Source organism: Mercenaria mercenaria, chromosome 4 (genome assembly GCF_021730395.1).
Source record: "Mercenaria mercenaria strain notata chromosome 4, MADL_Memer_1, whole genome shotgun sequence".
NCBI classification, from domain to species: Eukaryota; Metazoa; Mollusca; class Bivalvia; order Venerida; family Veneridae; genus Mercenaria; species Mercenaria mercenaria.
Genome location: NC_069364.1, coordinates 100,421,376 through 100,434,571, shown reverse-complemented (window position 1 = coordinate 100,434,571; position 13,196 = coordinate 100,421,376). Strand labels below are relative to the sequence as shown.

The window sequence follows — 13,196 nt, the reverse complement described above, 5'->3', positions numbered from 1 at the left end:
CCATACTTTTCATGGGATCTGTATGAAATTTGGTCTGAATGTTCATCTTGATGATATCCAGGCCAGGTTTGAAACTGGGTCAACTGCGGTCAAAAACTAGGTCAGTAGGTATAAAAATAGAAAAACCTTGTGACCTCTCTAGAGACCATATTTTTCAATGGATCTTCATGAAAATTGGTCAGAATTTATATCTTGATAATATCAGGTCAAGTTCAAAACTGGGTCACATGAGCTCAAAAACTAGGTCACTATGTCAAATAATAGAAAAAACGACGTCATACTCAAAACTGGGTCATGTGGGAAGAGGTGAGCGATTCAGGACCATCATGGTCCTCTTGTTTTGATATAGAGCGCTCTACTGGAAACTTTGCATTGTATTGTTTTGTTCGTTGTTTTGTTTATGGTCAATTGATTTAATAAAATGCAGTGTGCCAATACTGTTATTCCAAGTTTGGGGGCAAAGGAAAAGCGGAGACCTACCCTTTTTTGCCTGTTTGTACCATTACTTGTTTGTTATCTTTAAATAAATGACAACTTTTCTACATTAATCAGCTTTGGCGGATTAATAACCTCAGAAACAGTTTGTTCTGTCTGATCGTCACAGATAACATTTGCCTTGCTTTGAAGACTAGAGTTTCACACACTTCTGCTCTACCGTTGCTGGCATTTAAAAAATCATACAAGCTGGAGCAACAAACTGTTCAGTAAAAATAAGAAGTATTTTGGATATTTTACCAGGATCAGAATTCCCAGCCATGATATTGAAGGAACTGAGGAAATTACGAGACCAGGCTAATAGTTCAGATTTTGACAGTGATGAGGACTTTTCCCTCCTCCAAAAAGAAGAACCTTTGGAGAAGTCAGGAAATTTTGAAACTGGCATTTTGAAAGATGGTCTGTTACTGATTTTGTATAAGTATAATGCATGCAAATAGTTTCATTCTATTTGATCTATTTATGGCAATGAAAAGCATTTAATGCATGACATTTTGTAAACTGATCAAAAGATATTTCATTCAAAGAGAATTTTTCATTTATTTGAATTTTAGTATACCTATAACAATTGTTGTTATGGTTTAAGTCCTAATGAGCAGGTGATTTCAGACAGTTGGTACCATTATCCTGAGAGTTGTGCCCCTTGAATCTTAACTGCTAAAAACTGACATTTCCAATTAAGGTAGTTCTGCACGTTTGAAAAACCGGAAGTGCTGGCGTAACGTCATTTATCCGGAAAACGTAGAATAAAGCCTGGATTCGGTGTATGGAAATGAAATTCAGTTTATGAATTAATCGAAACCTGTAAGTAAATCTGTAACATTGGCACTGTTGCTATATTTCTAAAGTCAAAGTATGATATTAAAACGTATGGCACGTTAAAAAAATCAAAGTAATGTCTTAAAATTAATGTGAAATATCCAGTTCCCTTTAATCATGGTCAAATATCTCAAAAATAAGCACACGGACCAATACATTTTATTTCACCAAATTATAGACCATGTGTTTATTTACAACTTTGAGAATTTTCATCAAAATCTACATTGTACACAAAATTCTATTTGTGAAAATGTTATGAAAGTTATGATTTTCCCATAGACTCCCATTATGAAATATTGCTTGAGGTCCAAATTTTTCAAATCAGCCTAGCAAAAAATCAAGCACATGACCCTATCCTTTTTATTTGCTGAATTTTCTAGGTATATTCTGAAGATTTGAAAAATTGGAGTTTACTCAAATTCTACTTTGTAGACAAAATTTTGATCCAAACGTGCAGAACTACCTTAATAAGCTTAATTATTTGAAATTGAAACTTACAGTTGTCAGGGGTGACTTGCTTGTCTGTTTTTGTCAATTGCTTTTTTTGTACTTGTCCGTATGATAGTTTTATAGTAAATTCTGGTCAAATTTCACTTCTCCGTACAAGCTTTGGGACCACCTGGGCAATATGGACAACTAACTTTGCCACCCCTGCTGAGTTGTACAGAATATGTAATGCTTCTTAAAATAGTTAGGTTTTGATTGAAAAAGGACTTGGAGTATCATCATCTCTGTAATTTATATGTCATCATTTTTTACTGTATTTTAGTTGATTTCTGTTTGTCATGTGCTAAGCATGGAAGGAAAATTGTTGGCCAGCACCCAGTGTTTGAGGGATATGTGTGCAGTAAATGTAGGGTAAGTAAATCTACAAGTGTTTGAGGGGTATGTGTGCAGCAAATGTAAGGTAAGACGATCTACCAGTGTTTGAGGGGTATGTGTGCAGCAAATGTAAGGTAAGACGATCTACCAGTGTTTGAGGGGTATGTGTGTAGTAAATGTAGGGTAAGACAATCTACCAGTGTTTGAGGAGTATGTGTGCAGCAAATGTAAGGTAAGACGATCTACCAGTGTTTGAGGGGTATGTGTGCAGTAAATGTAGGGTAAGAGGATCTACCAGTGTTTGAGGGGTATGTGTGCAGTAAATGTAAGTTAAGTCAATCTACCTGTGTTTGAGGGAAATGTGTACTGTAGATATAAGGTAAGACAATCTACCAGTGTTTGAGGGAATATATGTGTAGTAAATGTAGGGCAAGATGATCTACCAGTGTTTGAGGGATATGTTTGTAGTATATGTAGAGTGAGACGATCTACCCGTGTTTGAGGGGTATGTTTGTAGTAAATGTAAGGTAAGACGATCTACCCCTGTTCGAGGGGTATGTTTGTAGTAAATGTAAGGTAAGACGATCTACCCGTGTTTGAGGGATATGTTTGTAGTATATGTAGAGTAAGACGATCTACCAGTGTTTGAGGGGTATGTTTGTAGTAAATGTAAGGTAAGACGATCTACTCGTGTTTGAGGGATATGTTTGTAGTATATGTAGAGTAAGACGATCTACCAGTGTTTGAGGGGTATGTTTGTAGTAAATGTAAGGTAAGATGATCTACCAGTGTTTGAGGGATATGTGTGTAGTAAATGTAAGGTAAGACAATCTACCAGTGTTTGAGGGGTATGTGTGCAGTAAATGTAAGGTAAGACAATCTACCAGTGTTTGAGGGATATGTGTTTAGTAAATGTAAGGTAAGACAATCTACCAGTGTTTGAGGGGTATGTGTGCAGTAAATGTAAGGTAAGACAATCTACCAGTGTTTGAGGGAATATATATGTAGTAAATGTAGGGCAAGACGATCTACCAGTGTTTGAGGGATATGTTTGTAGTAAATGTAAGGTAAGACGATCTACCCGTGTTTGAGGGGTATGTGTGCAGTAAATGTAAGGTAAGATAATCTACCAGTGTTTGAGGGAATATATATGTAGTAAATGTAGGGCAAGACGATCTACCAGTGTTTGAGGGATATGTTTGTAGTAAATGTAAGGTAAGACGATCTACCCGTGTTTGAGGGGTATGTGTGCAGTAAATGTAAGGTAAGATAATCTACCAGTGTTTGAGGGAATATATGTGTAGTAAATGTAGGGCAAGACGATCTACGAGTGTTTGAGGGATATGTTTGTAGTATATGTAGAGAAAGACGATCTACCAGTGTTTGAGGGGTATGTTTGTAGTAAATGTAAGGTAAGATGATCTACCCGTGTTCGAGGGGTATGTGTGCAGTAAATGTAAGGTAAGATAATCTACCAGTGTTTGAAGGGTATGTTTGTAGTAAATGTAGGGCAAGACGATCTACCAGTGTTTGAGGGATATGTTTGTAGTAAATGTAAGGTAAGATGATCTACCCTTGTTTGAGGGGTATGTGTGCAGTAAATGTAAGGTAAGATAATCTACCAGTGTTTGAGGGGTATGTTTGTAGTAAAGGTAAGGTAAGATGATCTACCAGTGTTTGAGGGAATATATGTGTAGTAAATGTAGGGCAAGACGATCTACCCGTGTTTGAGGGGTATGTTTGTAGTAAATGTAGGGCAAGACAATCTACCAGTGTTTGAGGAATATGTTTGTAGTATATGTAGGGTAAGACGATCTACCCGTGTTTGAGGGATATGTTTGTAGTAAATGTAGGGTAAGACGATCTACCAGTGTTTGAGGGGTATGTTGGTAGTAAATGTAGGGCAAGACGATCTACCAGTGTTTGAGGGGTATGTGTGTAGTAAATGTAAGGTAAGATAATCTACCAGTGTTTGAGGGAATATATGTGTAGTAAATGTAGGGCAAGACGATCTACCAGTGTTTGAGGGATATGTTTGTAGTAAATGTAGGGTAAGACGATCTACCAGTGTTTGAGGGATATGTTTGTAGTATATGTAGGGTAAGACGATCTACCAGTGTTTGAGGGGTATGTTTGTAGTAAATATAGGGCAAGACGATCTACCAGTGTTTGAGGGGTATGTGTGTAGTAAATGTAAGGTAAGACGATCTACCCGTGTTTGAGGAGTATGTGTGCAGTAACTGTAAGGTAAGATAATCTACCAGTGTTTGAGGGAATATGTGTGTGGTAAATGTAGGACAAGACGATCTACCAGTGTTTGAGGGATATGTTTGTAGTATATGTAGAGTAAGACGATCTACCCGTGTTTGAGGGTCATGTTTATAGTAAATGTAGGGCAAGACGATCTTCCAGTGTTTGAGGGGTATGTGTGTAGTAAATATAGGGTAAGACGATCTACCAGTGTTTGAGGGGTATGTGTGTAGTAAATGTAGGGTAAGACGATCTACCAGTGTTTGAGGGGTATGTGTGTAGTAAATGTAGGGTAAGAAGATCTACCCATGTTTGAGGGGTATGTGTGCAGTAAATGTAAGGTAAAACGATCTACCCGTGTTTGAGGGGTATGTTTGTAGTAAATGTAAGGTAAAATAATCTACCAGTGTTTGAGGGGTATGTGTGCAGTAAATGTAAGGTAAAACGATCTACCAGTGTTTGAGGGGTATGTGTGCAGCAAATGTAAGGTAAAACGATCTACCTCAAAGTCGAGGTCAAAGGTTTGAGCCTTCCATTTTGTGTCCTAAATCCCTTGAAGGATTTTCATGAAACTTTGGTCAAATGATCATACCATCAAGACAATGTGCAGAACCCATGAGTCATTCATGAAACTTTGGTCAAATGATCATATCACCAAGACAATGTGTAGAACCCATGAGTCAGCAATGTCGGCTCAAGGTCAAGGTCACAAGTCAAGGTCAAAGGTTTGAGCCTTCCATTTTGTGTCCACTCTATCTCCTAAACCGCTTGAAGGATTTTCATGAAACTTTTGGTCAAATGATCACCTCATCAAGACAGTGTGCAAAACTTATCAGTCATCCATGTTGGCTCAAGGTCAAGGTCACAACTCTGGGTCAGATGTTTAAACCTTCCATTTTGTGACCGCTCTGTATCTCCTAAATCCCTTGTAGGATTTTTAAGAAAATTGGGTCAAATAATCACCTCATCAAGATGATGTGCAGAACTTACCAGTCTGCCATGTTGGCTTAAGGTCAAAGTCACCTTCCATTTCGTGTTCACTCTGTATCTCCTAAACCCCTTGAAGGATTTTCATGAAACTTGGGTCAAGTGATCACCTGATCAAGATGATGTGAAGAACTCATAAATCATTCTTGTTGGCTCAAGGTCAAGGTCACAACTCAAGGTCAAAAGTTTGAGCCTTCCATTTTATGTCTGCTCTGTATCTCCATAACCCCTTGAAGGATTTTAATATGACTCGGCTGTAATATATCATTTTTAGAGACAATGTGCAGAATTCAAAATTCACCCCTGCCAGTTTAAGGTCAAGGTCACAACTCGATTGTTTAATTGTTCCACCCAGTGCCATAAACCCTTTCACTATCCATAACAATGGCAGGGGATATAGCTGTCTTTCAGACTGCCTTGTAGGGATATGCATTTAGGAATTGTAAGGTAGGATGATCTACCAGTGTCTTAGGGATATGAATCATTGAGTCAGTCAGCCAGCCGGCCGGCCAGTCCGTCCGTCTGTCCATATGTCCTTTGATTACAGTCAGTCAGTCAGTTCTTTGATTACTCAACATTTGTATAGCACCATTTCTTGTCCAGTGTATTTCTGAGCAACCAATGGAATTCAGCAAAAATGTCATAGAAAGCTTTACTCATAAGAGAAAATGCAATAAGTCTAACCTGTTTATAGTGGTCATCAAAGGTACTGGCTGAAAGTGGTCACTAAGACAAGTGACTGCTTAATACAGTTTTCGATGTAGGATATCTACATTGTTTTAAAACTTCATTTTGCTTTTCATGTATGCAAGGTGTTTTGTATAATCTTTGTTACAAACTGTCACATTGTTATCTTATATGATTACAATATGAAACACACACAATTCACATGCAACTGATAAAAGCAGTTTTTGTTGTGCCCACATCACTCAGTGGAGGGGGCATATAGATTTGGTCTTGTCTGAGTGTCCGTCCGTCCAAAAAATGTTTGTGAAGTGCCTAGCTCAAAGTTATGACCCCTGAAATAGTCAAAAATGCACATTTTCACCTAATGGCGTGCCTAGCTCAAAAAGTATTTGATGTATATTCATGAAACTTTGCATGAGTTTTTTAGCTCACCTGTCACAAAGTGACAAGGTGAGCTTTTGTGATCGCGCGGTGTCCGTCGTTTCATGGGATCTTTATGAAAGCTTATGGAAGCTCCGTACCTTCGAAAACTAAGTCAATAGGTCAAATAATAGAAAAACCTTGTGACCTCTCTAGAGACCATATTTTTCAATGGATCTTCATGAAAATTGGTCAGAATTTTTATCTTAATAATATCTAGGTCAAGTTCAAAACTGGGTCACATGAGCTCAAAAACTAGGTCACTATGTCATATAATAGAAAAAACGACGTCATACTCAAAACTGGGTCATGTGGGAAGAGGTGAGCGATTCAGGACCATCATGGTCCTCTTGTTTATCATGATGTGACCCTGCACACTTGGCACTCTTCTTTAGTGCTAATTACAGAGTAACGGCCCTTGAAATAGCCGAAATAGTGGATTTTTGTTTTGATGCTCATAGTTCAAAAAGTATATGGCCTAGAATCTTTTATATAAAATGTTTGTTGAAGCTATATCCCCTTAAGACTGCAGACACTTGAATTATCATCCCATATTTGTGACAAATGTACCAGTGGGTGCACACCCTGTGTCCTACAGACTCATTCTAGTTAATCCCCTGCCGTGGCGGAGGGATTATAGGAATGGTCTGCGTCCGTCCTTCGGTCCGTACTTCCGTCCTTCCACCCGTAACAAATTCGTGTCCGGTCCATATCTCCTAAACCCCTTGAAGGATTTTCATGAAACTTGGGTCAAATGATCACCTCATCAAGACGATGTGCAGAACCCATGAGTCAGCCTTGTCGGTTCAAGGTCAAGGTCACAACTGAAGGTCAAAGGTTTGAGCCTGCCATTTTGTGTCCGCTCTATATCTCCTAAACCCCTTGAAGGAATTTTATAAAACTTGGGTCAAATGATCACCTCATCAAGACGATATGCAGAACCCATGAGTCAGCCATGCCGGCTCAAGGTCAAGGTCACAACTCAAGGTCAAAGGTTTGAGCCTTCCATTTTGTGTCCGCTCTATATCTCTTAAACCCCTTGAAGGAATTTTATAAAACTTGGGTCAAATGATCACCTCATCAAGACGATGTGCAGAACCCATGAGTCAGTCATGCCGGCTCAAGGTCAAGGTCACAACTTAGGGTCAAAGGTTTGAACCTTCCATTTTGTGTCCGCTCTATATCTCCTAAACCCCTTGAAGGATTTTCATCAAACTTGGGTCAAACGATCACCTCATCAAGGCGATGTGCAGAACTTATGAGTCAGCCATGTCAGCTCAAGGTCAAGGTCACAACTGAAGGTCAAAGGTTTGAGCCTTCCATTTCATGTCCACTCTATATCTCCTAAACCCCTTGAAGGAATTTTATAAAACCTTGGTCAAATGATTACCTCATCAAGACGATGAATCAACCATGCCAGCTCAAGGTCAAGGTCACAACTAAGGGTCGAAGGTTTGAGCCTTCCATTTGGTGTCCACTCTGTATCTCTTTAACCCCTTGAAGGATTTTCATCAAACTTTGGTCAAATGATCACCTCATCAAGAACTCATGAGACAGCCATGTCAACTCAAGGTCAAGGTCACATCTGAAGGTCAAAGGTTTCAGCTCTGTATCTCCATGAAACTTTGGTCAAATGATACCTCATCAAGACGTTGTGCAGAATTCATGAGTCAGCCGTGTCAGTTCAAGGTCAAGGTCACAGCTAAAATCAAAGGTTTTACCCATTCACTGTCCATAGCAGTGGCGGGGGATTTAGCTGTCTTTCAGACTGCCTTGTTTTACCAAGTTATAGCCTTTGTTTATTCAACATTTCTAAACTGTAGAAACATCCTTGCCCAGAGTATTTCTTAGCAACTTTTGGCTGGAATTGAGCAAAACTTCATGGAAAGCTACACTGTCAAGAAGAAATGCACATATTGTCTCCATGTTCCAATGTGATGTTTCAAGTTACAGTCCTTTGATTATGAACGATAGTTTACTATTGTACCGTATCTTGTCTGAAATATTCCTCAGCAATCCCTAGCTGATATTCAATGAAACTTCTCCGGAAGCTTCACAAGTAAGGATGAAGTATGTGTCCAGCTGAAGAATTAAGCTTTTGTTCTGTCAGTTTTAATGATAGTTTTTTGTTAGACTGTTCTTAAGTTTCACCTTTGGGTCAGTAGGTTAAAGGTCATGGACATTTTTGAGACAAGTTTGATTTTTATGAATTTAATAGTCTAAGTCCACAAACTGTATTGTGTCCAGATGCAAAAGTATGTTTAGCTTATAAAAATGCACGGTTTGGTGAAAGGTGTATAATAAGGGTATATGAAGTTTATCAGTAAATCTTATTCTGCATTACATTCTGACATTATCAGTTTATTTACAGGATGCTTTAACGGAAAGTCTGCTTGCCCTGGATAATGATGGATGTAATGTAAGTACATTCTGTAATTGTTACCTTCTAGGCTAGCCAGTAAGCTAATACTTAAAAGCAATATGCAGATTTATGTAGTTTTTCACAATTTAACAATTGTGGATTCATTCAGTCTTGATCTACAGTTTTACTAAAATTGGGAATGATTGTGGCGCTGTTTGACAGCTAGTTAGTGTTTTTATGCAATTCTGTTGACACTTGTTGTTTTTTTTTATGTCTCCCTTCTTTGAAGGGTACATTGTTTTTGCCGCGTCCATCCATCACACTTCATTTCTGGTCATAACTGGAGAACCATTTGACTTAGAACCTTCAAATTTTATAGGGTGATAGAAAACCATTTACTATCAATAACTTGAGAACCACTTTATCCAGAATGTTGAAACTTCATTGGATGATTGGACATGCAGAGTACATGCCCTATCGATTTTGGAGTCACTTGATCAGATATCAAGGTCACAGGGCCAGAACATGGAAAACCATTTCCAATCAAGAACTTGAGAACCTCTTGACCCAGAACCTTCAAACTTCATAGGGTGACAGGACTTACAGAGCAGATTATCCCTATTGTATTTGTTACTCAGTCAAAGGTCAAGGTCACAGGGGCCAGAATATGGAAAACTGTTTCCAGTCCATAACTTGAGAACCACCTGACCCAGAATGTTGAAACTTCACGGGATGATTGGACATGCCTAGTAGATAACCCTTATTGATATTAGGGCCATTCTTTTAGAGGTCAAAGTCACAAGGGGCCAAAACATGGAAAACCATTTCGAATCAATAACTTGATAACCACTTGAAACAGAATGTTGAAACTTATGGGATAATTGGACATGTCGAGTAGATGATCGCAATTGCATTTCAGTCACTTAGCTAACTATCAGTGTCTCTTTGACTTTCGCTCCTGTCCTGTATTGACTTCTTGCCTATCTATTACTATTATGTTTTGGGGGAGACAAGTGCTTTTCTACTAAAGCATCTTCTAGTCTTCTTTGCTGTGAACTTGACAGTAACTGATGTTAATTTCTTTTGTGGAATGCACAGCTGTATGTGTTTAAGCTTGATTTAACATGCATATATTTTGTGCTGTATTTATACTACAGTCGACATCGTACTTGCGACCACCTCTATTAAGCGATTTTTGTATTAAACGACCGGTCAAAATCCCTCCCGAACGTTTTCAGTACATAAATACATTCCATTAAACGACTTTTTTATTAAACGACTAGCAACCACATTAATGTAGTCCCGACAGGTAAAATATTCGAAAAAAGTATCTATTAAGCGACCAGGTACCAAAATTCTACCGGGCATTTCTTCATCTGTGTAATTATTGGGTACGTTTTGCACGTGACTAAATGCAATTAACTTTTGTATTAGTCGAACTTACAAACAATCTAGCCATAATTTTCATGGTTTGTGTACTTGGAAAAGTGTTCACGATGTAAAAACAGATTTTTGAACCATACATGTATGTTCGTAATTAATATTGTTACATTAACAGTTAAAAATAACTTTTCTTTTCATTTGACTGAAATTCATTAAGAGACCATTCCATTAAGAGACCACTTCTTAGCAGTCCCTTGGGTGGTCTCTTAATACAATGTTGACTGTAGTGTAGTTTGGGTCTGTGCTTGTTTTACAACAGTTTGATACCTATATAATGGCCTATAAATGGTTTATTTTGTAAAAATGGTTTGTGTTTTAAATCTGTTCTATGCTGTTCATTTTATGCTGTTGTTCTACTTGTTTTACAGCTGTTCTGTGCTGTGTGTACTGTACATGAACATGCCTCAATGGGCCTGTTATTGTTTTACAGCTGTTCTGTGCTGTTTGTACTGTACATGAAAATGCCTCAATGGGTCTGTTATTGTTTTACAGCCGTTCTATGCTGTGTGTTATGTGTACTGTGCATGAGCTTGCCTCAATGGGTATATGCTTGTATAACAGCAGGTCTGTGCTGTTTGTTGTGTGGACTGTACATGAACTTGTCTCAGTGGGTCTTTGCTTGTTTTGCAGCTGTTCTGTGCTGTATATTGTGTAGACTGGACCTTGCTTCAGTTGGTCTGTGCTTGTTCTTTGCTGTATGTTATGTGTACTGTACATGAACTGGCCTCAGTGGGTTTGTGCTGTATAGCTGTTTCATGCAGTATGTTGTGTGAACTGTTCATGAACTTGCCTAAATGAGACTGAGATTGTTTATGGATGTTCTGTGCTGTATGTATCGTGTTCTTTACATGAACTTGCCTTAATGAGACTGTTCTTTGTTATGGCTGTTCTGTGCTGTATGTATTGTGAACTGTACATGAACTTGCCTCATTGAGAATGTGCTTGTTTATGGCTGTTATGTGCTGTATGTGTTGTGTACATGTACTGTACATGAACTTGCCTCATTGAGACTGTGCTTGTTATGGCTGTTCTGTGCTGTATGTATTGTGTACATGTACTGTACATGAACTTGCCTCAGTGGGTCTGTGCTTGTTATGGCTGTTCTGTGCTGTATGTATTGTGTACATGTACTGTACATGAACTTGCCTCATTGAGAATGTGCTTGTTTATGGCTGTTCTGTGCTGTATGTATTGTGTACATGTACTGTACATGTACTTGCCTCAGTGGGTCTGTGCTTGTTTTACAGCTGTTCTGTGCTGCATGTTGTGTGTACTATACATGAACTTGTTTCATTGAGACTGTGCTTGTTTATGGCTGTTCTGTGCTGTATGTATTGTGTACATGTACTGTACATGACCTTGCCTCAGTGGGTCTGTGCTTGTTTTACAGCTATTCTATGCTGTATGTTGTGCGTACTGTACATGAACTTGCCTCAGTGGGACTGTGCTTGTTTTACAGCTGTTCTGTGCTGTCTGTGGAGAAGGTGGTGAGCTGTATGTATGTGAAGAAAAGGATTGTGGGAGGTAATCGTAGAAAATGAAGGAATGTGAAAAACTCACTTGTATGGCTTACATTTTCATTTGTTGATGAATACATGACAGGGTTGTTTAAATTCTGACAGCTTTTGTTACTGTGAACATACTGAATCATTTTACTAGGGTACTAGAGATGTGTAAATATAGATAGTTCCTGCTTCTTGCAATATGTATGTAGGAATGACCCTTGAAATGGCAGCTGGAGGGAGACAGTTTGTGCTATGTGAAAAGCATCTGTACCAAAGTGAGCGTTCAGATGACATTTAATATAAACCACAGTCTTGTTGGGAATTTGCATACTTGCATACACTTGTACTGTTATCTTTTTTAATAGTTCCGATTTAATGTAACATTTCAGATCTTTCTGTGTGAGATGTATGCGGCATTACCTCAGTGCAGATGCCCTGAAACAGGTGAGTAATGTTGGGGTTTAGTTACAATTTGAAAACTGAGCAGGGTATGTGATACATCTATAAGAATTGTTGAGACAGGAAAATACATTATCAAAATTTAATGCTAGTGGAAAGCTCTTGACACAAAACAATAACACACCAATAACACACCATTTAGATCTAGCACATAAACAAATTACATATTGAAAGTAATAGTAATGCTCGGGAAGAAGAGGTGATATGGCAAAGGGTTGAGCTTGATTCTCAGTAATGAGTATGTTTCGATAATCTTGCATTTGAAAGTGCTTATTTTTAAGCAGCCAGTACGATGATAGATTTTTGAAATGGTAAACTGAGACTCAGTGAAACAAAAGGCAGTTGTTCCATTTAGATACCAGTCCATGTCTGAAATGATGCTGGAGAGTCACAGAGGTGCTGTTGGGGGATTTTTTTTCTCTAAGCTTTGAAGTTACTGCATGGCCTTGAAGATGTTTTTGGTACATGAAATCTCTTGCCATAACAAACAAATATCTATAAAACAAAAGCAAGTGCTAAAGCTGGCTAGCTTGTAATTAATATCACAAATTATTTTAACATTTTACCATGTTTCCAGGCTCGAGGTCAATCTCCCTGGCTGTGTTTTCTATGCACAAACTACAGTTTGATGAGCCATGGTGTTTTGGTACCTAGAGAGGGGTGGCGAGATGAACTAATCAAGTTTTATAATCCAGTGTTTGATCAGGTTAGCTTTATTACCACAAGTACAAGGAGTTGATATGGACATTTCAACAGTCAACACCTTAATGTCAAAACAATTGTTTGTCATTAATCATGCAGAAAAATATCATTCACAACTGAGATTACTGCAGAATCATAGCTTTTGATGTAGTTGTCTTTGAAATCATTTCATTGTGTGCGCATACAATTTACTGTTTTTTTCTTTGGAAAACACCTGTTATATGGGGGCGTCAATTTATGGATTT

The 13,196-nt window shown here is 38.3% G+C and overlaps 1 protein-coding gene across 2 annotated transcripts in view; it reads left to right on the top strand.

Annotated features, from left to right (window-relative positions):
* LOC123553105 (DNA (cytosine-5)-methyltransferase 3B-like) overlaps window positions 1-13,196 on the top strand; it is a 51,054-nt gene that overhangs the window by 26,163 nt on the left and 11,695 nt on the right. For both annotated transcript variants that reach the window (XM_053542045.1, XM_053542044.1), the window contains exons 9-14: window positions 739-894; window positions 2,084-2,172; window positions 8,852-8,899; window positions 11,745-11,809; window positions 12,180-12,234; window positions 12,827-12,955. In XM_053542045.1, the coding sequence (XP_053398020.1) occupies window positions 739-894; window positions 2,084-2,172; window positions 8,852-8,899; window positions 11,745-11,809; window positions 12,180-12,234; window positions 12,827-12,955 (542 nt within the window). The remainder of the gene's footprint in view (window positions 1-738; window positions 895-2,083; window positions 2,173-8,851; window positions 8,900-11,744; window positions 11,810-12,179; window positions 12,235-12,826; window positions 12,956-13,196) is intronic.